The following is a 22,695-nucleotide window of genomic DNA, read 5'->3' as shown; positions in this document are numbered from 1 at the left end:
TTCAACAAAATGGTCACAGAAAAAAATCCATCTAATTGGAAGTGGTGGAGAAATTGTAGTAAGAAAAATCCGTCACATTTCTTGCCAATTCGCTTCTCTCAAATTCAGGAAAGAAATTCAATTTCCTGTCCACACACACAGTTCAATCAACCTTCCTCAGCAGCTTCTCGGAATTCCATCAATTCATACAATTCAGAGAATTTTACAAGGTTTTTTTTTCTGAACACAGTATAAAAGGACACAAACTCTCTCTAAAATATTGTAAATAAAATGCAATTGAATGTGAGTTCTAATTGGATTCCAAGAGAAATTGCTTCATTTCCTGTCTCTCTCGGACACCCAGAAAGCTTATAAAACACATTCGCCCCAGAGAATGTCCTGAACGAATCCCCTTGCAGCCCATCCACAGGCACACACACATCAATCGATTGGAATCTGTACACTTGTCTGAATGCGATTTTCCGACCAAAAAATGCCAATCACTTTTCCATCCACATGTTCCTTAAAATTTATCTCTCTTCCCTCCCAACTTTGCCCTCTTTGGCACACTGAATCTGCAGCATTTTCAATTTTATCCCTCCTTTCACATCCCCAATTGAAGATTCTGTCACACAATATTTTAGCATTTGGGGAGAGAGAAGAGCCAGAATAATTCTTATTTAACATCGTTTGTTGGCATGTTTTCTAAAAGGGCGAATTGAAGAATTATGTTCAGAAAGACAAGACCAGAAAATTGCATTTATTTAAATTTCAAGTGATTGAGTATTAGAGATCTTAGAACCCTTTCTAAAACATTAGATAATCCAGGAATTTCATTTCCTTTAACCCTCTTAACTCAACTAGGCATTAAAGAACTCTTGACATGTGTCAAAGAGATCAATTTGTATCGATTCTCGCACTTTCTTGCCACCAAACAACACACAAAGAGCGTGTAAATATCAATATTTCCTCCCAAACATTGCGAAACGGACAAAAACAAGCGAGCATTTCTGCTAAATGCGCACTTCAAGTCAGAAGAATATAATTGCACAGGAGACTTTCAATGAATTATTCATTGGAAACTACGCATTTTGCTCAAACACACACTCACAGTTTTGTCAAAAAGATATTTTTTTCTTCTCCTCTCGAAATTTCTGTGATTTATGTTTGGCGGCGAAAGGAAAAGTCGCGCGATGTGGGGCTGTTTCTCCGCTGGAGGGCCACCGAGAGCGCTGACTGTGGAAATCAATAAGACCCCCGCATTCGCAGGGAGACAGAGTGAGAGAGAAAGGCACCCACACAGCGAGATGTCTCCCCCAACGCATAAAGGGCGAAACGGCGATGAAACACAAAGAAGGGATGTAAACAATGACTGCTCGCCATTGTCTGGCACTGGATTTTTCGCATTTTCACGTGCCAAATGGTGGCTTTGGGAGCAAGTGGTCGCCTTACCGCTTCACCATGTTGGCAGAAGGCTCCTCTGCAAGTTCCTGAATAGATCCTATCGCTTCGCTGTTATCCGAAATTGTGACTGGCTGTGCTTCCTCCACTGGCAACTATATGCAATTCCTCCGCCACAGGCAATGGAGCACCACGGAGAACACTTGCTCGACAACCCTTTTCCCACCGACAAGCACTACGTGCGGATTCCCTAGTTCGCTTTCACTGCCAAGTGCCCCAAAAGGTACCTCCACGACACGGAGACAACACAGAAAATGCCCAGATATTTTGTCAAACACTCAAAATACACCTCACTGTGACGACATTTTTGTTTCGTCGCGCACAAACTCGAGCTGATTTACACAAATAATGCCACATGCCCAGCTATTTGACCAAAACACACAACTTCACGCATCTTCCCGTGCAATTCTGCAAACTCTGGCGTCAAGATTGACTGGATTTCCGTGAAAATTCACAGAGAAAAGTGATCTTTTCCGCCACCAACACACAAAAAAGTGAAGCTCCTCTCAGAGACTTGTCAGAAGCGCTTCTATCATTTTTCAACTCCGAACTCGAACTGGTTGAGAATGTGTTTTGTCTCGCTCGAGAAATGTCCGCGGACACGGCGAAATGTCATTCGCGCTCTGGTACTTCAAAAACACTTCGCCGCGCCACCAGCGCCCCTGATGGCTGGCGCCGCAACGAGCATTTGAACTTTCTGTTACTCACCCAGAGTTTTCCTCCAATTTCAGTCGCTTTGCCATGCAATTTTCCATGGATCGGAATATACAATTGTTAATGGTCAGTTCCACCTCACCACTGCCCATTTTCTCGCTACAAAACTGCACAGCCGGTCGCGCATTCATCGTGGAAAAACCCCTTTTCGGTCGGGACATTTTACACTACTCAATAAATTAGTCTCTTAGCCTCCCTCGACTATTTAAGATAAATTACTATTAAATAACTTGGCAAGTCTATCGTTTTACTGAGTATAATACTGCAAATCACATCAATTTCCCCCAAATATTGCACAAACTTAGGAAATCGCACACAACTCGTGAGTCGTCTCTGAAGTCTCAATGCAAGTCATTCCCAAAGACACACTTTTCCGCACTCTCATTTTCACCCAAGTAAACACTTCAAGAGCCACCATTTCACTGCCAAATTGATAATCGCCAATTCAGAAAGCAGACTGGAATCTTGATATCGCTTATCACACCGCACTTAATTAGAATTTCGAGGCGCTTTAGGGCAATGATTCGATCGCAATGAAGACCATGCGCGAACTGAGCGCGCTGACGAAGCGAAGAGTCAGTGACGTCACTTGATCATGTTTGAACAAGTTTGCGTCGAGTGACTTTCGTCGGAATTTCCACCCCCAGCGTAGGGAAAGGGAGTTCTTAGGAAAGCGTGAGTAATTCTGGCATTTCACAATTTCTCATGATTTCTGTGGCCTGTGTTGAAAGAAAGTATTACGGATTTTGGGAATTTTGGTAGTAATTTCCAAATGAGTCAAGAAATGGAAGAAATGCGAGTTTCTTCGCTTTTGTTCAACGGCGGTGGGATTTTTGGTAGAACTAACTCAATTTAAAGCTTGAATTCCAATAGAATAAATATTCTCGGAGGCTGTTAAATAAGATTTCAAGAAAATATTCCAAACTATGTAATTTTCAGGTATTTTAATCAATCGTGTATTTCCATGTTTCATTCTTGCTGCATCAATTTTCGTGTTTAATCAAGATTTCAACAATGTTTCAGCATAAACCAAAAACATTTTTTATCAGTTTAAAAGCAATTATTCATTTTCTTATCACTCTATTTCTATTGCAATAAATAATTCAAATCTAAAATGACATTATTTTACCCTCTTGTATAAAAACTTCATTTATAATTTCATAAATAACTTAAAAGGCTTAAAAGATAATTATGTATAATTTCTCTCGTTGTGTTTTTTGCCTTCAGTGCATCAAAATTGCCAAACATACCCTAATTTAATACAATTCTAGCCCTAAAACTATTACTAGTAATCATCATAACCATAGTAATCCTCCTCGTCCCCATTCAGCATGTCAGCCAAAGAACTGTGCTCGGGATTCTTCTCGATTTCGTGCTCAACCTCAGCCTCCATCTCAGGTTCCTCCTCAGCTTCATCAGGCAGAGGATCTGCAAAGAAAAAACAGTCAAATGAGTTCTCAACGCCTTTCTCAACCTTTTCACTATGATTCCGGGTACCATTTTCAATCACAGGCGCTGCAACTGGCTCCGGTTCCGGAATGTGGGTGTTAATAGTGGCGGTGGGAATTGGACGAGCCTTTCTCAGTCCGAAAACATTGAGAGTTGTGGACAATTTAGTTTTCTTCCGTCGCGGCAGGGCGATTTCCACGGGCTCTTGCTTGATGACAGTCTCACTGTCAGTGTTCAGTGTCGGCTCATCCGCTTTGGGCGCCGTGAGAGCCTTCAGGATGTCATAGTTGATCTTAGTGGAGATCTTCTTCTCCTGCAGCATCTTCTCAATCGCCTCTCCAGCCGTATTGGACGGACCGATGTTCTTCTTCTTCACCACCTTGCGACGCTTCCTCTCGGGCTTCCCCTTTTCCCGCTCCTTGGCCAATCGCTCCTCCTTCAGCTTCATCGCATTCAAGTATTCAGCATTCAACTCAACCCACTTCTGATTCTTCATGCGCGTCTCCTCCTCAGTCAAGATATACCCGTTAATCTCATCGTCATCCACATCCTCAAGGTTCACCAGACTCTCGTCCAGCTCTCCGCCGTCCGCCAGCAAATTGCCCGTGTCCACGAGACTCTCCCTCGGCGTGGGCACACACATCGCCTCGATGTCCGGCCCAATGCCCTGAATCTGCTCCTCCTCGACATTCAGCCCAAACTCATTGGGATCGTCAGTCAAGCACTCATTTATCACATCCAGCGTCGACTGGTGGATGAAATCACTGGTCTCTGTCATCTCCAGATTGTCCCCCGCCAAATCCACCACGATCTTCTTGCTTGACTTCTTCAGATCCTTGTCCAACTGAGCGTCAATCTCCTTCTGCAGTGCAGTAAATTCCGCCTCGTTCTCGGCAATCTTCTGAATGCGCTCTTTGTCTCGCTTCCGAGCCACCTTGAACGCCGGCGGATCTTGCTCGGCCTCCAAGTCCACCGCCATGAACTCTTCCAACGTCAGGGCGCTGCTCGGCGTGTCCCCGAACTCCAGCAGACGCTTCCTCAGCGTTGACTCATGGATCTTCACGATCCGCACAACATCCATCGGGGTGCGATTGAACTCATGCATGCGGGCGGCCAACAGGAGAGCTGAAACGACAAATGATCTCTATAGGAATTTCTCAGCTCAGTCATAATTAAATTTCTCTATAGGTTTTTGCATATTTTAATATATAATATTCTTTACGGCCTCTAAATTTGAATAGATAAATAATTCTCAATATTCCTGGGCTTTCTGCGCCAAATGCCACTGAACATGGCATTTTGATTGGTATTAAAAATGCGATAAGTTAATGAAAATTACCGCTGAGGTCATACAGCGTTTTCAAAGGTTATTTCAATTTTTCCAACATCAAATAATCCCTCAAATTGAAGATTTCCGATCATTTTTGTCCGGCTTCCACCTTCAGCTTTGCCGAAAATCTCCCACGAAACCTAATGTCACGCTCTCTGGATCGCATGAGGTCAGAGATTCACTCACCGGCTCCACAGAGGCCTGACGGTCGGCGTCCAGTGTGGATGGAGTCTTTCTTCATGCGCTGCACCAAACGCTGCGCCGTCATCGACACTTCGTGGGTTTTCTCGCCGAATTCCAGTTTATTGGCAAATCTCATGATGTATAGACAAGGATCTGGAAATGAGACAACCACCAATAAATGGTAAGACAATACTTCGTGAACTTGACTTTCAGCCAATTTAAGCATCCTCAAGTTCACGTCATAGGGAAGTACGGTTTATGCTAATTGAGGTGCTTCAGTGTAAAATTCGTCAACAACAATCGAGACACTCAAAGAGATTGGTAAACACTCAAGAAATTCCCATTGGGATCCGCGTCTATTCCACCAATGGAGATGCGATCATCTCACGAATGATTGCTTCAAATCAAGACAACCGCCTTCCGAAGCTCACAATGCGCGCGCGAAAAGGTGAAAAGCTATTATGCAAGCATCCGAAAGACACTCCGCCAAACATCTTTGGTACACAAAAGAAGCGTTTTTTCCCACCTCATTCCTCAGCATCTTTTCCATTTTGCATTTTGCCATGAGCATATTAATGTAACTCATTTGTATTTCCATGGAATATTTCATCATTTACTTCTCTCTTTCAATTTCCGTCCACAGTTGGAGACGATTTTCATCCAAATTTCTCTGCTGATCTTTTATCTCAATCTCTATTGCGCCGAGAGGCTCAATTTTTTTTTCCACAATCACTAAATTTGACAATCAACAAAAGGAAAAAGATAATGATCTCAATTACTGAATTAACATATTTGTAATTTACAAATTTGGTCAATTGGTCAAGAAATCGAAAGGAGTCGTCATTCAATGAAAAATGAACCAACGCGCAGTCGTGAAAAAATTCCACCAAGAATATTTTTTTCCTTTCCCTCATCAGTGCTCATTTAAATGATTAAATCGCTGTTGTTTTATCTCTTTTTCACCGTCACAGCGTTGTTCGCTCACACGCCAAAAGTCAACGAAAGATCTTTTTTTTTCTTTACCATAAATCCCGCATATTGCGAAATTGTCTCAAAAGTCTCTCACTTTTACTTTTTCCTCCACCTCAACAAATGTGTTGGTCATCAAACATGATGCTTGCAGAGCAAATAACAACACCTTGTTTGAGTTCACAAGATCAACAACGATGGAAGAAAAAAAAATTGTCAAATCAATTAAATGCAAAATTTCGAAATAAGACTGCAGAACGCTTCTTTGTTGCTCTTGTTTAGTCACTACTTTAATCCACAAAATGTGGTAACAAGTAACTTTGTCATAAAATGCTTATTGATTTCACTTTGCACCTTCAGTGACATTTTAATTTGAAAGCACAGCAAAAAAATGCCTTTGTACCAACACAAAAAGCTTGAATATGTTCAAGTTCGGCATAGAAAAAAGTGTGCGTAAGTGTTTTAAAGGCACGCTTTGCAGCAGTAATAATTAAGGGGGAAAAAGACTGGTGAGAAAAAGAGTCATAACTAATCGCTGGGTTTGATTGATTGCCTGATGAGAGCGCTGCCCTAAAGCCAGATAGCATCAGCAACTATTAAGAAAACCAATGTCTTTCAAGTTGCTCTATTAACGTGCAGTTTGTAGTACTTCATCGCTCAATAGCTTCTTAATTTGGACTTCATCCAGTGATTATTCATTCTATTGATACCTTTTGTCAATCATTTAATACATATCTCTCGAATCTTCGCGGTAAGTTGCGTATTTTTCTTCCTCTTTGACTCATTATGAATTCTCTCAAGCTTCCGTAGCAATTGTTTCTAATTAAGACCAGTTAAACGCTTCCTAAAACAATGATAATGCATGAAAGAATAAACATGTTCTGTGGAGAACATATAAACACTTTGTATGAGTTTTTAATGTCTCATTTAATTGAATTTTCTTCTGACAATTACTTTTCAATTTGCTATGAAAAGTCTCCTTATGTGCGCTATTAAATAATTAAAAGATTTACTGAATGTGCTTTAACGACACACAATACGAACTAGAAAAGAAAGGGAGTGTCAAAACAAATCGATCGGAGCAATACATTACGGATAAAATAGGTCAAAACAATTCAGTTATTCCTCAATTTGTCAATCATCGCTACAATTATCTTTTCTATCGATAAGAAATATGCTATGCAAGAATTTCACCTCTTTCTCTGGCTTCACTTTTGACTTCAATCCACATCATTTTTCAGCACTGTCTTGCTAATTTCAAGTGCACCGTCGCGAAAGTCTCCTCAGCATCTCGCAAAATTGATGATAAAGTACAACCTTGACAATAAGAGTCTCGCGAAATTTCTCTTTCTCCCTAGTAAATCATAAAAAAAAACCATCGACTTTCCGCCTTCCTTACACACTGGTTGTCCATTAAAAGTACTCCGTAAATTGCATTTTCAACCTTCACACTCTCTCTTTCTCACATTGATCCCGCTTTTGTATGTTAAGTGCATTTAATTTTAATTTCATTGACCAATTCGTCATTATCTGCATTTTCAAGTTCCTTCTTGTGCAAAGAGAAATTTTCACTGTCATCCAGTGTTTTATCGACTGTCTTTTGGCGTCAGTTTTTGCTCCAACATTCGCTGATGATTGAGTGTGTGCATGAAAGTGCAGGAGAAATTAATTTATCTATAATATGCAAAGAATGCAAGGATGAACAGAAAACATCACTTTCTGCCACGACAATAGCAAAATGAATAGTAATGTACCATCAAGAATATTCACCTCAATTCATAAATGGTAGAAAGGCAACAATGAGCAAACACTCTGCGCCTGTCTTCTGTGCAAAATATTGCTGCAAGCAAAATAATATTGCAATAGAGGTCAATCACTTCTTTTTATCTCCATTGAACTCATGCTCGCAGTGTAAGTGAAGTGTTAGTCTTATGAGAAACATCACCCACCTCGTCGTAATTGCCTTTGAATTTATTTATTGAACGACTTTCACTTGATGCGAAACCAACTGACTCACACACAAAGTTGTGGGGCTATGAAAGCAAATGAAGTTCAGCCACAATTTGATAACACTCCCAACAACATTCCACAGACACTTCTTCAAGAGATATAATTACACATACTGAAATCAGCTGCTGAAATTTCACTGTCCATCTTTGCATTCTGTCGCAAAGTTGCCTTTTTTCACCTTCGCACACATGCTCACGTCTCTCAAGACGACACACAAACGAAACAGTCACGCACAAACTTCCCATTTCCACTCAGATTTATCAGCCAAGAGTTCACAGAGCGACATTTCATGATTTCTATCGCAAGATGCAGAAAAACCATTCTAAAGTTATAATTTTATTCAAAATGAAAGCTTATGAATGGAAAAAACAATTCAATATCATTAGGCGAAGTGAATGCAGAAATATTGACAAGTCATTTTGTTTTTCACAAACAAGTCAAAGTTCCAAAATATTTGTAACCTCATTAACATTTGTCCTCATCTAAATATAACTGTAATTTATGCATTTCTTCATGCTGTAAAATCTTCAAACTGTGAATTCAGCAACTCTGGGTCGTTTGTGCACAAATTTGAGTATGCAAACAAACGAGAAAACCAGAATCCAGAGATTCACTCCGGCCAAGAGTCTACACATCAGCAGAGTATTCTTGTCACCGTCTTGAGGGAATTTATCGAAAAAGGCGCGTCGCGTTGATACACACTTGTGGCAATGTGTGTTGTGACCCCCACGGAACAGGTGAGCTTCCCTCCTCGCGAGCAATGCCGCCTCACTGGAAGTGACCAAGAGAGACAAGCCGAGACTATCAGTCGAGTCAGTCGTCTGTTGGTGCTCCAAAGAGCTGTTCACACGGAGTAGCAGCAATTCTGTATCGCGACAGAATTGCAATCCTAATACAATTTGTTCACTGATTAATTGTCCGACGTTGGCACACTTCATCTCTGTAGATTCTGAGCAACGCACAGAGACACAGAATCAGTTCTGCCTTTCTGCAATCATTGGAGAGCAATTTTTCATCCACTAGTGACAGTGTTTAACTTCTGGTTTTCCACGCAGCAATTAAACTCCATCACGGCAAATCTCGTGTGTGTGTTGTTTGGACAATTCTTTTTTTCCGCTGTGTGACAGTTGAAAAGCAGAAGGTGAAAAAAGAGATTTATTAATTCTAATCTATTAAACTTTCTGTGCACACACAAACACACACATATCCAACGGCGAATTGGCTGTGTGACGTGGTTAAAAACAGTGATTAAGACTGATTGCCAGCGCGTAAAGCACGACAGTAAGTGGAAGAAAAAATATTTTCCCACAGTGATATTTTATGTTTATGATCTTGCTGATCAGCTCCAATAAAATCATCGGGAAATTACAAGTGGAAAAACGCCAGTGATTGATTGAAGGAAACGGTGAGTTTTATGGTGGTCTCTAAAATCTCACCTTCTTTTGTGCTTTTGCACCTCTTCAATTGAGTGTAATTGTTTAACATCTCTTTCATCGTGAAAATTGTATTTATACACCCTTGTTTTCACAATCATTATCGCATTTTCCTTCACTTGCTCTTTTACAAAATCCATGAATTTTTCACCTATTATCTCACACACAACAGTTTGGTCTTTTATATAATTGAATTAATAATTTACACACCTTGGAAGTGTAAACACTCTGGGCTAAGTCACGAAAATCCCCAAAAAAAAAATGCAAGATAAAAAAATATACGCAAAAATACATTTTCTCAGTAGTTTTGCCATGAATTTATGACTAACTTTAATTAGCTTATGCAGAGGTTGAAGCAGTAAAAAAAAATTAATTTCAAATGCAATCATTGCTTTGTATTTTTCACTCTATCGTCGCACAATTCAGCAAAAACGCCGAATTTTTATATCACACATTCACTCTTATTTTTTATTCCTCCACTCGGGGCGTTCCATTCTCATCTGAGATTAATTTAAATTTCAACTCTAGAGACGCGCGCTCTTTCGAAACCTCACACAATATATAATATTAAATCATAAATAATGTGTGTCTCTGTGTGATATTTTTTTCACTAGTGGCGAGAGACTTCGTCTCTCCACTTCGACAGTCGCGTCAGTGCCGCTAAATAATCATATCATTTGAAATTCATAGGAAATTCGTAATAAAAGAAGCACAAAACGCGACTATTTGATGGGGAAGACGACAAAAAATTATTTTAATTTTATGCATTGACTTCACTTTCAATATAAAAATTTCCATTTTGCACGAGCAACTTGATCGAACCAAACTGTGTGTCTTGCAATGCTATTAAAAGAGACAAAGATCATGACCTTTTACACACAAGTGAATAAACCTTTGTCTAAAATTTTTGACAAATACGACACACAATTAGTCATAATCATTTATTTTCTATTTTATTGAGTCCCTCAGCGCATCATAAATGAATATCTTTGGCATTTCTCAATAATGACAATATAAAAATGACAATTTTCACCACACCAAGCGAGATTTGATCATCAGATTGGAAACATTTTATCTCCGAGCACTGCAAACATTTTACACCACACGTGAAATATTTATCAACTATATTAAAATACCAAGGTGAAACAATCCCATATTATTAAAAGTTAAAAACATTTAATATTCACCGCATGAATGTATTTTAGTGATATACTAATTAAAATCCCCCTCAGTCACCCGATCGTGACAAGAAGAACGGCATAATGTAAAGTCTAGCCAGCTAAAAACTAAAGAAAATAACACGGAACTCAAGCATAAGAAAATCATCAGATTTTATGGGGAAAAATATTGTGTGAACAAATATTTTTTCTTCACCAAATTTGCCGAGACATTTAGTCTTTTTTTTTATATCTCCTCTCTTTCTCTCTATCTCACTCACTACTCAATGGTCACCTCAGCTCAACCGAAAACCTCAGCTTTTCGTTGGATATTTGCATAAATTTTCTCATTTAATCAATTCACCCAAACACATTCACAAATGCACACACGTGTAAGACGTTTGTCCGATGGAAACATCCATCGAAAATTTGTGTATTAGCAATTTCACAAGACGTGACTGGCTTAAGGTATTGTGGCCAGGAACAGCCCTGAAGGAAAAATCGAAGAGACAGAACTTGCAACCACTACACACTTTGAATAATTTATCAAGCCAGCAATTTTCATTTCACATTCACTTAATATTGCAATTTATTGGTTTTCTTATTGATACTGCTGCTATATTAGCTGTACTTTGTAGTGCAAATGGGTGTAGAGAGAGAGATATGTTGCCTCATCAATTCCAAGGTGTTGATATTCGACCCCAAAGGAACAATTTCGGCAATCACGCTGACAAATCAAAATCAAAAACGACCCAAGTGTGAGTGAGAGAACCAACATGCCAATAATTCAGAGGATAATCTGTGAAAAAATATAGTTTCCCGGCTATATGCTTATGAAAATTCACACTCCATCACACTTTTCCATCGTTTTGCAACAAGTGTGCAACTTTTATAAGTCAAAAGGTCTCCTTTTCATTTTACACTTCAGATTTTGCCGCTCAGCAAAAGGGTCACGACACTGGGTAATTGTCTTTAAGAGCAGGGCTTCCCTGTACTCGTTGGTCGTTAAGTATATTGTTGATCAATACATTGCTCAAATACTGCACTGATTACAATCCTTTATTTCGCGAAATTGAGCTGTGAAATTCACAGATGAAAGATCAGCAATTGAGCAGCAGAAGATTGTAAAATATTGGGAGAATTTGAAGAATGTAATTGAAATTCTCGTTATTCAATGTTTGCTTAAAATTAAATCGTAAGAAAAGTGGAATCCAGTAAACGACAACAGTTTAATGTGAAATTAAAAGCTCATTTCATGAGATATATGCTGAGACAGTTTACATAAAAAGCCCTCGTTGCCAAAAACAAGTAGTTATTGTATAATTTCCATAATCTTACTCATTTTTTCTTATCGCAAAATCTATACAAGAAACAACCCGACGAAAGTCACCAACTCTGTCCGCCTGAGAAATTATTATCCCTCATTTCGTCATATCCCATTGAATCAATAATAAAAATTGGATAAAAGTACCTTTTGAGAAAAAGAGCTGTTTTTCTCATTGCACATCAACAAAACCGATGGCAGATGTGGTGAAAAAGACCACATGAAGAGTGGGAGAGAGAGAGAGAGAGATGAAGTCAAGAAAAGCGAAAGTAAACCCACTAATTGAATCTCTTCAATTTACTCTGGGTGTTTTTTTTTCGGGGCTAAAATTACAAAGAGATTGGCCAAAAAAAAAATACACCGCGCTATCATTAACTGTGACGATGCGAGTGTGAGATAATTTGCGGGGGAATTGGCAAGATTTTATAATGACAATCTGCAATCGTTTCTCCTCCTTTGCAGACCCGAACAGCGCGACGGTGATTGTGTGTGATCGCAATGAGAGTATTTTCGGGGTGAGAGCGAAAGTTGGATGCATAAAGAATGAGCCACGTTCTCGCGGAGACCCTGAGTGGACACTTTGGACGACAACTCCTTCACTGGGCCGGCACACAGACGGACCTCTGGTATCTGCTCTATCGCTGTGTCACGCTCGTGCAGAAGATCCACGAGCCACTGGAGCGCGGAGTCGCAGTGTTGGACAATTTTCTCACCCTGGAGGAGGACGAGATCGGTGGACTGGGTGTTAATGTGGTTGGCGTGCTTCCCAACAACATTCACCCGCCGTACCACCGAAATTATCAGGAGAATGTGCAGCGACCAGAAGGTCAACCAAATGCAATCTACAACTTATACTTCATGGGTGAGCTTTTTTTTCTCCTCTTGTTTGTGCACTTCTCAAGACAATATTTCTTTCACTTTCCGTCTCGCGAATCATTTCCCTTTCAACCACACTTCTCTGTCGACAGCGAGACGGAATCAGGGAAAGGCGAAGGAACTCAAGCTAAAAAATAACATACAAACTCAGAACACACAAGGTTAATTTGTTTACAATCTGTAAGAACTTTTACACACTTTGTGCCTCCCGAAAGTCCCGTGCGTATGATTGAGATCTGCAAAATACACACACACTCTTGTTCGCGCTGTGTGTGATGCAAAATAGTCCGGCTGCAATCATGTTTGCATGACACTGGAATAAATTTCCACTTTGTATGCAACAGCAATAACTGTACAAGAATTATATTGAAAAGTTGTTTCAACAACGCGCTCAATCAACAACAATTGAACACAAAAATATACAACAAGACAGAGAAGAAGACAAATCTTTTCGTAAATCTGCCCAAAAGTGAGCAACTTTAGCAGATAATTCATTAACATTCCTAAGCGTAGATGCTGAACAGGACATTTGTGTTCAAAATCAAGGTGATCAACTTTAGAGAGAGAGAGAGAGTCACAAATAAAGTGATGTCTTCTAGTTCCTCAAATGATCATCAGACGGCGAACAGTCAGTGCACATCCCATTGAAAGCTCGTGAATTTCCTAATTTGATTAAGAGGAAGTTAAAGAGCGACACACGAATTGGAAAGAAAACCTTCAACTCACAAATGTTCATGACCGATTTTAGTTTAAACATCTTGTGATTATTATTTATATTTACGCTAAAATGCTTAGGAATTTCTACAATTCCTAAGTATCCAAAATACAGCACTTTTCAATGCAGCACACGATTACATAAAGTGTAGCAAATTAGCAAACACTTGATATCAGCAGAAAGTTTTTGTAAACACCAATCTATTGAATAACATTATGCATGATCTTGAAATTACCGTTTTTGGCTGCACTATTGCAACATAAGACAGTAAACAATTTTCAAGGTGCATCTGGACGTCCTTCTGCCAAAAAAATAACAATCAGATTCTCTCCATTCAGTTGTCAATGAACCCATAAGAAGAGAAGTAAATGGAAAAACTTTGTATTAATTGCTTTTAATGAGAACAAAAAAAAGAATAATTTATTGATGATCTCATCATGCTTCACAGAAGCAAACGAGCATAAAATATACGCATTCGCTTTTGGCGGGAGATTTTCCATGAATGAAAGTGCGTTGTGCGGTCGGTAAGGCAGAGTGCGCATGACAGTCGCTGAGCGATGTTTTTGTTATTGATTTTCGCTGAGAATCGCTCAGGCCATTTTATCTGCCTATTTCGCTCCCCAAAGTCACTTCACGGGGACGGAAAAGGTGTTTCTGTGCGCCAAGTTTTTCATTTTTCAAGTGTCTATCCTACTGAAATGTCCAATTTGTACTCGAAAATCGCACCTAAACCCACCAAGCGCCATCCTGAACACACTAATATGTCTTACCTACAAACACATCCGTGGATAAACGGTGAGTGAAAAAAATGTTTTTGGGATCCAGACAAAAAGAGGCGCTCCAATGGAGGCGAATGTTTTTTTTCTGTTACTTCTTGATCTTTTCTCTCGCATTGAGATGTTGTGTAGAAAAAGAATGGCAAAGCATTGTGCAAAAAAAGAGAGATTAAAAAAGATTCTGGAAGGAATGAATGGAAAATTACGCTTTTTGTCAGAGCACCGAAGGTGGGAGACTTTGTAGAATGCTCGCGCGTCAAGCCTTTCTAAATTCACAGAATACACATGAATATATTGAAATGGGAGGAAAATCAATAAATCCTCGTGTGTCTTGCAGAAGAAACTCTCAACAACGGACACCCAGTGTCTCCGCCTCACAACAGCGTTCTCATGCAGCGCGAAAACATGCAAGTGATGCAGCCCTGCAGCGCCCCATCGTCACCGTTGGCCTCTCCGGGAGCCCTCAATGTGACATCATTCAGTTTGCCATCATCTGCGGGCGCCTCTTTCGCAGTCATCGACACTGGGGATCCCAATTGGCAGGCGACAAAGCCCACAGTTCGCGAGAGGAACGCCGCGATGTTCAACAATGAGCTGATGGCAGACATCAAGTTCGTCGTGGGAACCGATGGTGAGTCCCTGAAGAGCTGCTGAACCACCGCCAAATAGAATGCTAACAATTTCACCCTTCCAGATCACACGCAGACAGTTCCTGCCCACAAATACGTGCTGGCCACCGGCAGTTCAGTCTTCTATGCCATGTTTTACGGTGGCCTGGCGGAGAACAAGTCCGAAATCCGCGTGCCAGACGTCGAACCGTCGGCCTTTCTCACCCTACTCAAGTACCTATACTGTGATGAAATCCATCTAGAGGCGGACAATGTGCTTGCCACACTCTACGTCGCCAAGAAGTACATCGTGCCACACTTGGCGCGGGCCTGCGTCAATTATCTCGAGACTAGTCTGACGGCAAAAAACGCCTGTCTCCTCCTCAGCCAGTCGCGCCTGTTTGAGGAGCCAGATCTCATGCAGCGTTGCTGGGAAGTTATCGATGCTCAGGTATGTGAAACGGTAGACAATATCAATTTAGAATCACTCGACATCAACGTTGTCAGTAGTCAATTGGCCAAGCAACAGACACAAGGAATTGTTCAGTGAAGAGTTCCACTCCTTTTACCACTCTTTTTCACACATCAATTTGCCCGCGCATTACTCACCATGATTAGGATTCTTTTCTAAATTGAGTGACTTTTCTTTTTTATCTTTTGGCAAATTTTATCATCATTAGAATTTTATAAACTTGTATTGACACAATTCGACTGATATCATAAAAAAGAATTCATAAAAGAAAAATTGTTACGATGTTTCTATAAACTGCAATACGTGTATTTTATATTTTGTACAATCGCATATATATAGACAATTTTTTTGCTGTATTAAATGAAAAAAAGAGAGAAAAACAATGAATTTGCTCATAATAGTCATTAAGAAATATTGTTGTTAAGTGTTGGATTGAGAAATTGTGCTATAAAAGAAACATTGCTGTGTATGTCTTCTGAATCATCATCATCATCATCTCTAGAACAATCATTTGGCAAGATACAAAATATACAACATATCTTTGGATGAAATCATAGGAAAGAGAAATTAATTGACATTAATATGCAATAGTGTTGTAAAATTCAATGTTCATTCAGTGTGTGTGCGTCGTGTGTCTAATTGTCTCACTCACAATCTGTATCAATTGTGTGACGATGTTAAGATTAATGTTTTTCTGTTGAGGACTTTTGTGTAAAAGATATAATGAAAGATGGTGTGTATAAAAATGTAATATAAAATCACAGTATTGCAGTTTTACTTGTCTTAATTTTCCATTTTTTCTCTCTCTCTCGCAATTACAATTTCAGGTTCATTTTCCCCCCTTAAAACTCTCACATGAACCAATCCTTTCACTGCCAAAAAAAGAACACCTTTTTAATCCCTGTTTACACAGTATTTTTGCACTTTTGCATTCACTTTCGCTCTCTCTCTAAATTCTCTCTAAATCTCTCTTCAGGCGGAGATGGCAATAAAATCTGAGGGATTTGTCGATATTGACTTGAAGACATTCGAGTCGATCTTGAGTCGTGAAACTCTCAATTGCAAGGAGATTAACTTATTCGAGGCGGCTCTCAATTGGGCTCAGTCTGCATGTCACAAGATGGATATTGACGCGACGCCGCAGAACAGGAGGAATGTTCTCGGTCAAGCACTCACCATGATCAGAATTCCCACAATGACACTGGAGGAGTTTGCCAACGGTGTGGCACAACTGGGCATTCTCACGCCGCAGGAAACCATTGACATCTTTCTCCACTTCACGGCCAAGAACAAGCCGCAACTGAACTTCTCCAGCAAAGCCCGCACGGGACTCAAGACGCAGGTGTGCCACCGCTTCCAGTCGTGCGCCTATCGCAGCAACCAGTGGCGCTACCGAGGCCGCTGTGACTCCATTCAGTTCTCCGTGGACAAGAGGATCTTCATCATTGGCTTCGGCTTGTATGGATCATCAACCGGCGCTGCGGATTACAACGTGAAGATCGAGCTGAAGCGATTGGGACGCATTTTGGCGGAGAACAACACGAAATTCTTCTCAGACGGTTCCAGCAACACCTTCCACGTGTTCTTCGAGAACCCCATCCAGATTGAGCCCGACTCCTACTACACGGCCTCTGTGATCCTGGACGGCAGCGAGCTGAGCTTCTTCGGGCAGGAGGGCATGACTGAGGTGTGCATGGGCAATGTGACATTCCAGTTTCAGTGCTCGAGCGAGAGCACAAATGGCACTGGCGTCCAGGGTGGCCAAATCCCCGAGTTGATCTTCTACGGACCACTGAATGCTGTCGCACAGCAGCCCACGACTAGTCACAGCAACAACAACACCTCAACAACGATCATCGGGAACAACAACGGAGAGGATTGAGTGGTGCTCGACGACACAAGAACGCCAACAACTAAAGGTTTCTCTAATTAATGTGATCTAAATTAGACGGGATGATGTTGCAATTATGGCAGAATAACCTGGTGAAGTTGCTAAACACACACAAATACAATATATGTCAGAGACATACATAATTTCATAGGCACAAAACATAAGCAACAAAAATTGCATTCAACCACACACAAAAACTATGTCTTTCACGTGATGATAAAAGCAAGATAAATAACCATAAAAGACAAATCAATATGTATGATATAAAAGAAAAAAAAAATCTCAGAATCAATACTTAAAAACTACGTAAGAAACAATCCTTCAAAGGACTCTTTAAGTTAAATGTTGTGTATCAATTCTTATTAGTCCTTGGTAGCTTGAAATACTTAGTAGACGTAATGTGAGTAATAAGAATATATTTTGTAGATTGAACAATCAAAAAGACAAACATTGAGAATTTCTTAGAGAGCGCGAGAAGTAGAGGTTTGAAAACTAGAAGCAAGAACAGCCTTTCTGAATATATTCTGCGGAGAAAATGTTTTCTTCTTGTGTCAAAAACACGTACTGATATTTTTATTTAAACAATATAATCTCACTCTTGTGGTCACGATGAGGTTCAATGTCATCTCATAAAATTATACTATTATTATTATTGATTGATTGATTGATTGCATTTTGATGAAGGCAGTGACTATAATATGTAATAGTTTCGCTTCACAATTTCATGTAGAAATGAAAGATGACGAGGTAGAAATAAACAATTAAATTCTTTATACTTCACAAGTCTTTTATTAGTCTTAGAATTTCACACACATCTTAAGGAATGAGAATACAATTCGGTCAGAGAGTTTTCGTTCAGTTCTAGTTGGATTTCTTATCATTTTGCGTGGCCTTGACGCCCTTGACAGTGAGATGAGCTGGACCAGTTTGCTGAATCTGGATCAGGCGCTCCTTCTGCTCCACCGCATTGGCAATTGGTGGGGCTTTAATGGTCAGAACTCCGTCGCAAGACAGCGTGGAGACGGCTTGATCGATGTCGTATTCCTTGGGCAAGACGTAGCGACGGCTGAACTGGCGCGAAATGAATCCGTGCTGATCTTCGCGTTCCTCATGCTTGCCCTCAACGACAATCGACTTATCAACCACCTTCACTGTGATTTCACTGGGCGCGAATTGCTGCACATCCAGACACACCTGGAAGCCATCTTTCCCGGAGCACGAAGTCGCCTGCGTTGCAGCCATTCTCTGCCTCTCGGCCTCATCCAGCTTCCAGAGCCGACTGTAGCCAGACGGCATTCGCATCCACTGAGGCAGACGCTGAGCCATCATCAGCTCGTGAGGATTGAAGCTCACGCCGAAGCGAGGATCCACTTGGTCAAAGTCCTCAGCGAGATTCCACAACATTGGCAGAAGAGACATTTTTCTTCACTCTTATTTTGCTTTTGCACTCAAGCACTGTTTGAATTCAACTGATACAAGAACTCCCGTCGCGCATCAATATAAACAGCCACAGAAGACACTCGAAACATCGCCAGGAATCTCGAACAATCTCGAACAATCCCGACAATTCTCTGGTGCAAATAACACAATGAGAACTTTCTCGAAAGCAATAAAACAGAAAATACGTGCAATATTTCTCACTTTTCTCGCCTCAAAGCTATTTGGTGGTATTTTGGTAAAGAAATAAAACAATTTTGTCTCCGCACAGACGTGAGAAATATGAAAAAAGGCATAAATTGTACAGGAAATTTCATTAAAATCTCTTAGCATTGCATAAAAATTTCGTCAGATTTCATGATATCAGAGTAAAATTATATTACTAATTCTACAAAATTATGAATTGTAATTTTTTCAACGTTTAGTATTTTTCTCGATGATAAATGATTTATTATTCAATCTCAACGTTCAATGGAATAATTTTATGAGAAATTCATTGTGAAACAATGTTCAAGATGTAAATTGTACATTTATAATCTTTTTTGTATTAAATGTACAATTTATTAACATTACGCAATGTTTATCTTTAATGGTATATTTATATTTTTGTACACAAATTTCATTAAAGTTTTGCAAATCCTTACAAGAATTATTATTATTAGAGAAAAACACCTGAATTTAATTAATATGTCCAGGTAAAATTTCATACATCAAAAGTCACTTTCTTATGATTAAAACTATTTTCAGATCTGAGCATCTATAAATAAATTGCCAAATAAACCCGTGCAGAAAAACTATAAACAAATAACGCAATAGAGAAGCATCGAGAAGCCGAGAATATTCCCGAAGCATCGAGCGGTTTCCATGGTGACCGTGCCATTTAAATGCACATGGAACATTCTCGAAACTTCTCAAATGTTCCCGCGCTCACGGTGAAACGGTATAAATGCCGAGACGATTCGCTCAGAGCCACAGTTCAGTAAAAGCAATCAAGCAATCCAACTCGAGAGCGAGTGAAGAAAAGCAGTGAAATATTTAACAAGTGACAAAAGTATTGAAAAAGTGAGCAAAATGGTAGCTATTGGAATTGATTTGGGCACCACATATTCCTGTGTGGGAGTCTTCGAGCACGGCAAAGTGGAGATCATCGCCAATGATCAGGGCAACAGGACAACACCATCTTATGTCGCCTTCTCGGACACAGAGCGACTCATTGGCGATGCAGCAAAGAATCAAGTGGCTATGAATCCCAGAAACACCATCTTCGATGCCAAGAGACTCATTGGCAGGAAGTTCGACGACCAGAAGATCCAGGAGGACATCAAACACTGGCCATTCGCTGTTGTCAGCGAGGCTGGAAAGCCCAAATTGGCAGTGGAGTTCAAGGGTGAGAGGAAACGCTTCACACCAGAGGAAATCAGTTCAATGGTCCTGACCAAGATGAAGGAAACCGCTGAGGCTTATCTCGGACAGCAAGTCACGGACGCAGTCATCACGGTTCCTGCCTATTTCAACGATTCCCAGCGTCAGGCCACTAAGGATGCCGGCATCATTGCTGGTCTGAATGTCTTGAGGATCATCAATGAGCCAACAGCCGCCGCTCTGGCGTACGGATTGGACAAGAACTTGAAGGGAGAGAAGAATGTGCTGATCTTCGACTTGGGCGGTGGCACTTTTGACGTCTCCATCCTCACCATTGACGAGGGATCACTGTTTGAGGTCAGAGCAACAGCCGGAGACACTCATCTTGGCGGTGAGGACTTCGACAATCGTCTGGTGAATCACTTTGTTGAGGAATTCAAGCGAAAGTACAAGAAGGACATCACCTCCAATCCACGCTCCCTTCGACGTCTCCGAACGGCATGTGAGAGAGCCAAGAGGACACTCTCTTCCAGCACCGAAGCCAGCATTGAAATCGACGCTCTTCTGGAGGGAATTGACTTCTACACAAAGATTTCCCGGGCTCGCTTCGAGGAGCTCTGCTCCGATCTCTTCAGAGCCACTCTGGAGCCCGTGGAGAAAGCCCTGAGAGACGCCAAGATGGACAAGGGAGAAATTCACGACATCGTCATGGTGGGAGGCTCAACACGCATACCAAAGGTGCAGAGCCTCTTGCAGAACTACTTCAGTGGCAAGGCACTCAATCTCTCCATCAATCCCGACGAAGCTGTGGCTTACGGAGCCGCTGTCCAGGCGGCAATTCTCACTGGCAGCAAGGATTCCAAGATTCAAGATGTTCTCCTCGTGGACGTGGCTCCACTGTCACTGGGAATCGAGACAGCTGGCGGCGTCATGACGAAGATCATCGAGAGAAACTCCAGAATTCCCTGCAAACAGACTCAAACATTCTCCACCTACGCTGACAACCAGCCCGGCGTCGCCATTCAGGTGTTCGAGGGAGAGCGAGCTATGACGCGCGACAACAATATCCTGGGACAGTTTGACTTGTCCGGAATCCCACCAGCACCACGAGGAGTGCCCAAGATCGAGGTGACTTTTGACTTGGACGCCAATGGCATTCTCAACGTGTCGGCCAAGGAAATGGGCACAGGACAGGCGAAGAACATCACCATCAAGAATGACCGCGGACGATTGTCTCAGGCGGACATTGACAGGATGCTGGCCGAAGCTGAGCGCTTCCGCGAAGAGGATGAACGCCAGCGAGAGAAGATCTCCGCCAGAAATCAATTTGAGGGCTACATCTTCAGCCTGAAGCAAACTCTGGACAGTTCTGGACAGAAGCTGAGCGATCAGGACAGAGAGACAGTGAAGAAGAGCTGCGATGAAGCCCTCAAGTGGCTGGATTCCAACACACTGGCTGACAAGGAGGAGTACGAACACAGAATGAAGGAACTCTCCACCGTCTGCAGTCCAATCATGACGAAACTGCACAGCGCCGGCGGAGCTTCCTGCGGACAACAGGCTGGCGGGCCCCAGAGACACACTGGGCCAACAGTTGAGGAAGTTGATTAAGTCACTTCCCATTCCCAGAGTAGAATATTAGCAAATATAGATGTCATAAGATTATAATGAAGTATTTATAGATGTAAGAATTGACTGAATTCAAGTGAGAAATACAAGCAAATAAATGGTAATTTCAAGGAATAAATGAAATCTTTTCACTCACCAACTGATGGAATGTTGATGCAGAGGGTTTGCGAGAGTCTCAAGTAAGTTCTGCCCAATTCATAGCAGCAAATCTGGAGAATATCACTGATATCGATGAGGAGATCTGCAGAAACATTCACAAGTTCAGTAAAACTCCACGGGAAACCCTTCCAATTCCACTCACGAGATGTTCCCTCTGTCCGGCAGGTGATGTAGACACAGGCGGCGTAGATGTGGCTGTTCTTCCGGCCTCTGGTCAGATGTCTGTTGAGGGCCATCTTGAAGAAGTTGCAGGATGTCTCAATGCAGTGCGTGTTGAGGTGCAGCTGATGACACAGGTGAGTGATGCCCTCGCGGGCCTTCTTCAGTGTCACCTCTCGCGATTCCGTGCCCACACCGACATGAAACTTGCCATAAACCGTGGCTCCGCCCTTCGAATCCGCCGACACAAACTGCCCCACAGTGTTGGAGGCTCCGTGTGCATTCTCCTCGAATTGCACCTCAGACACAATGATATTGTCCTCCAGCACGGAGCCACAATTGGTGCACACTGCATCGCCACGGGCGCTATCCACCTCAATGTCAGCGGAGCCGCAGTTTCTGCACTTGTGTCCGGATGACATTGTTTGAGGTTAGACCAGCTTTCCTGTTGCACTTCACAAACTAATTCTACGATATCTCACTCTGTCACACTTCCCGGTAGATAAACTACAAGAAAATCGTGAAAATTCAAGGTATTATTGTGAGAAAACACGTGAAAAGGGAACTTTTAGAGAGAACTGCACTTCAATGATGGGATCATA

General features: G+C 41.3%; 5 protein-coding genes across 7 annotated transcripts in view; 2 read left to right on the top strand and 3 right to left on the bottom strand.

Moving 5' to 3' along the window:
- The window catches only part of LOC132257448 (protein pellino), a 29,862-nt gene extending 27,863 nt beyond the window's left edge, over window positions 1-1,999 (bottom strand). Inside the window, exon 1 of the mRNA XM_059754345.1 lies at window positions 1,432-1,999. Coding sequence (XP_059610328.1) covers window positions 1,432-1,442 — 11 coding nt within the window. The 5' untranslated portion in view covers window positions 1,443-1,999. The remainder of the gene's footprint in view (window positions 1-1,431) is intronic.
- Window positions 2,000-3,086: 1,087 nt separating this feature from the next.
- On the bottom strand, window positions 3,087-22,686 carry LOC132258069 (transcription factor IIIB 90 kDa subunit). 2 transcript variants are annotated; one of them, XM_059755172.1, is made up of 5 exons: window positions 22,077-22,686; window positions 21,912-22,016; window positions 5,120-5,269; window positions 3,652-4,728; window positions 3,087-3,582 (listed from the first exon to the last, which is right to left on the bottom strand). In XM_059755172.1, exons 1-5 carry the CDS (start codon window positions 22,513-22,515, stop codon window positions 3,440-3,442), a joined length of 1,914 nt encoding a protein of 637 aa, XP_059611155.1. In that variant the 5' UTR covers window positions 22,516-22,686; the 3' UTR covers window positions 3,087-3,439. The 2 variants fall into 2 exon arrangements, with proteins under 2 accessions (XP_059611155.1, XP_059611156.1); XM_059755173.1 differs by lacking the exon at window positions 5,120-5,269.
- On the top strand, window positions 14,198-18,118 carry LOC132258072 (BTB/POZ domain-containing protein 6-B). 2 transcript variants are annotated; one of them, XM_059755176.1, is made up of 4 exons: window positions 14,198-14,395; window positions 14,717-15,007; window positions 15,071-15,435; window positions 16,433-18,118. In XM_059755176.1, exons 1-4 carry the CDS (start codon window positions 14,299-14,301, stop codon window positions 17,336-17,338), a joined length of 1,659 nt encoding a protein of 552 aa, XP_059611159.1. In that variant the 5' UTR covers window positions 14,198-14,298; the 3' UTR covers window positions 17,339-18,118. The 2 variants fall into 2 exon arrangements, with proteins under 2 accessions (XP_059611159.1, XP_059611158.1); XM_059755175.1 differs by having other exon boundaries at window positions 14,714-15,007.
- On the bottom strand, window positions 18,114-18,838 carry LOC132258073 (heat shock protein 27-like). The gene has a single exon (XM_059755177.1). The coding sequence runs from the start codon at window positions 18,764-18,766 to the stop codon at window positions 18,209-18,211; it is 558 nt and encodes a 185-aa protein (XP_059611160.1). The 5' UTR covers window positions 18,767-18,838; the 3' UTR covers window positions 18,114-18,208.
- Window positions 19,721-21,898, top strand: LOC132258071 (heat shock protein 70 B2). The gene has a single exon (XM_059755174.1). The coding sequence runs from the start codon at window positions 19,856-19,858 to the stop codon at window positions 21,755-21,757; it is 1,902 nt and encodes a 633-aa protein (XP_059611157.1). The 5' UTR covers window positions 19,721-19,855; the 3' UTR covers window positions 21,758-21,898.
- Window positions 22,687-22,695: the final 9 nt, after the last annotated feature.

The sequence above is a fragment of the Phlebotomus argentipes genome, unplaced genomic scaffold (assembly GCF_947086385.1).
Source record: "Phlebotomus argentipes unplaced genomic scaffold, Phlebotomus argentipes genome assembly scaffold_4, whole genome shotgun sequence".
NCBI classification, from domain to species: domain Eukaryota; kingdom Metazoa; phylum Arthropoda; class Insecta; order Diptera; family Psychodidae; genus Phlebotomus; species Phlebotomus argentipes.
The sequence above is the reverse complement of the archived record's forward strand: the minus strand, read 5'-3'. Positions and strand labels throughout refer to the sequence as shown.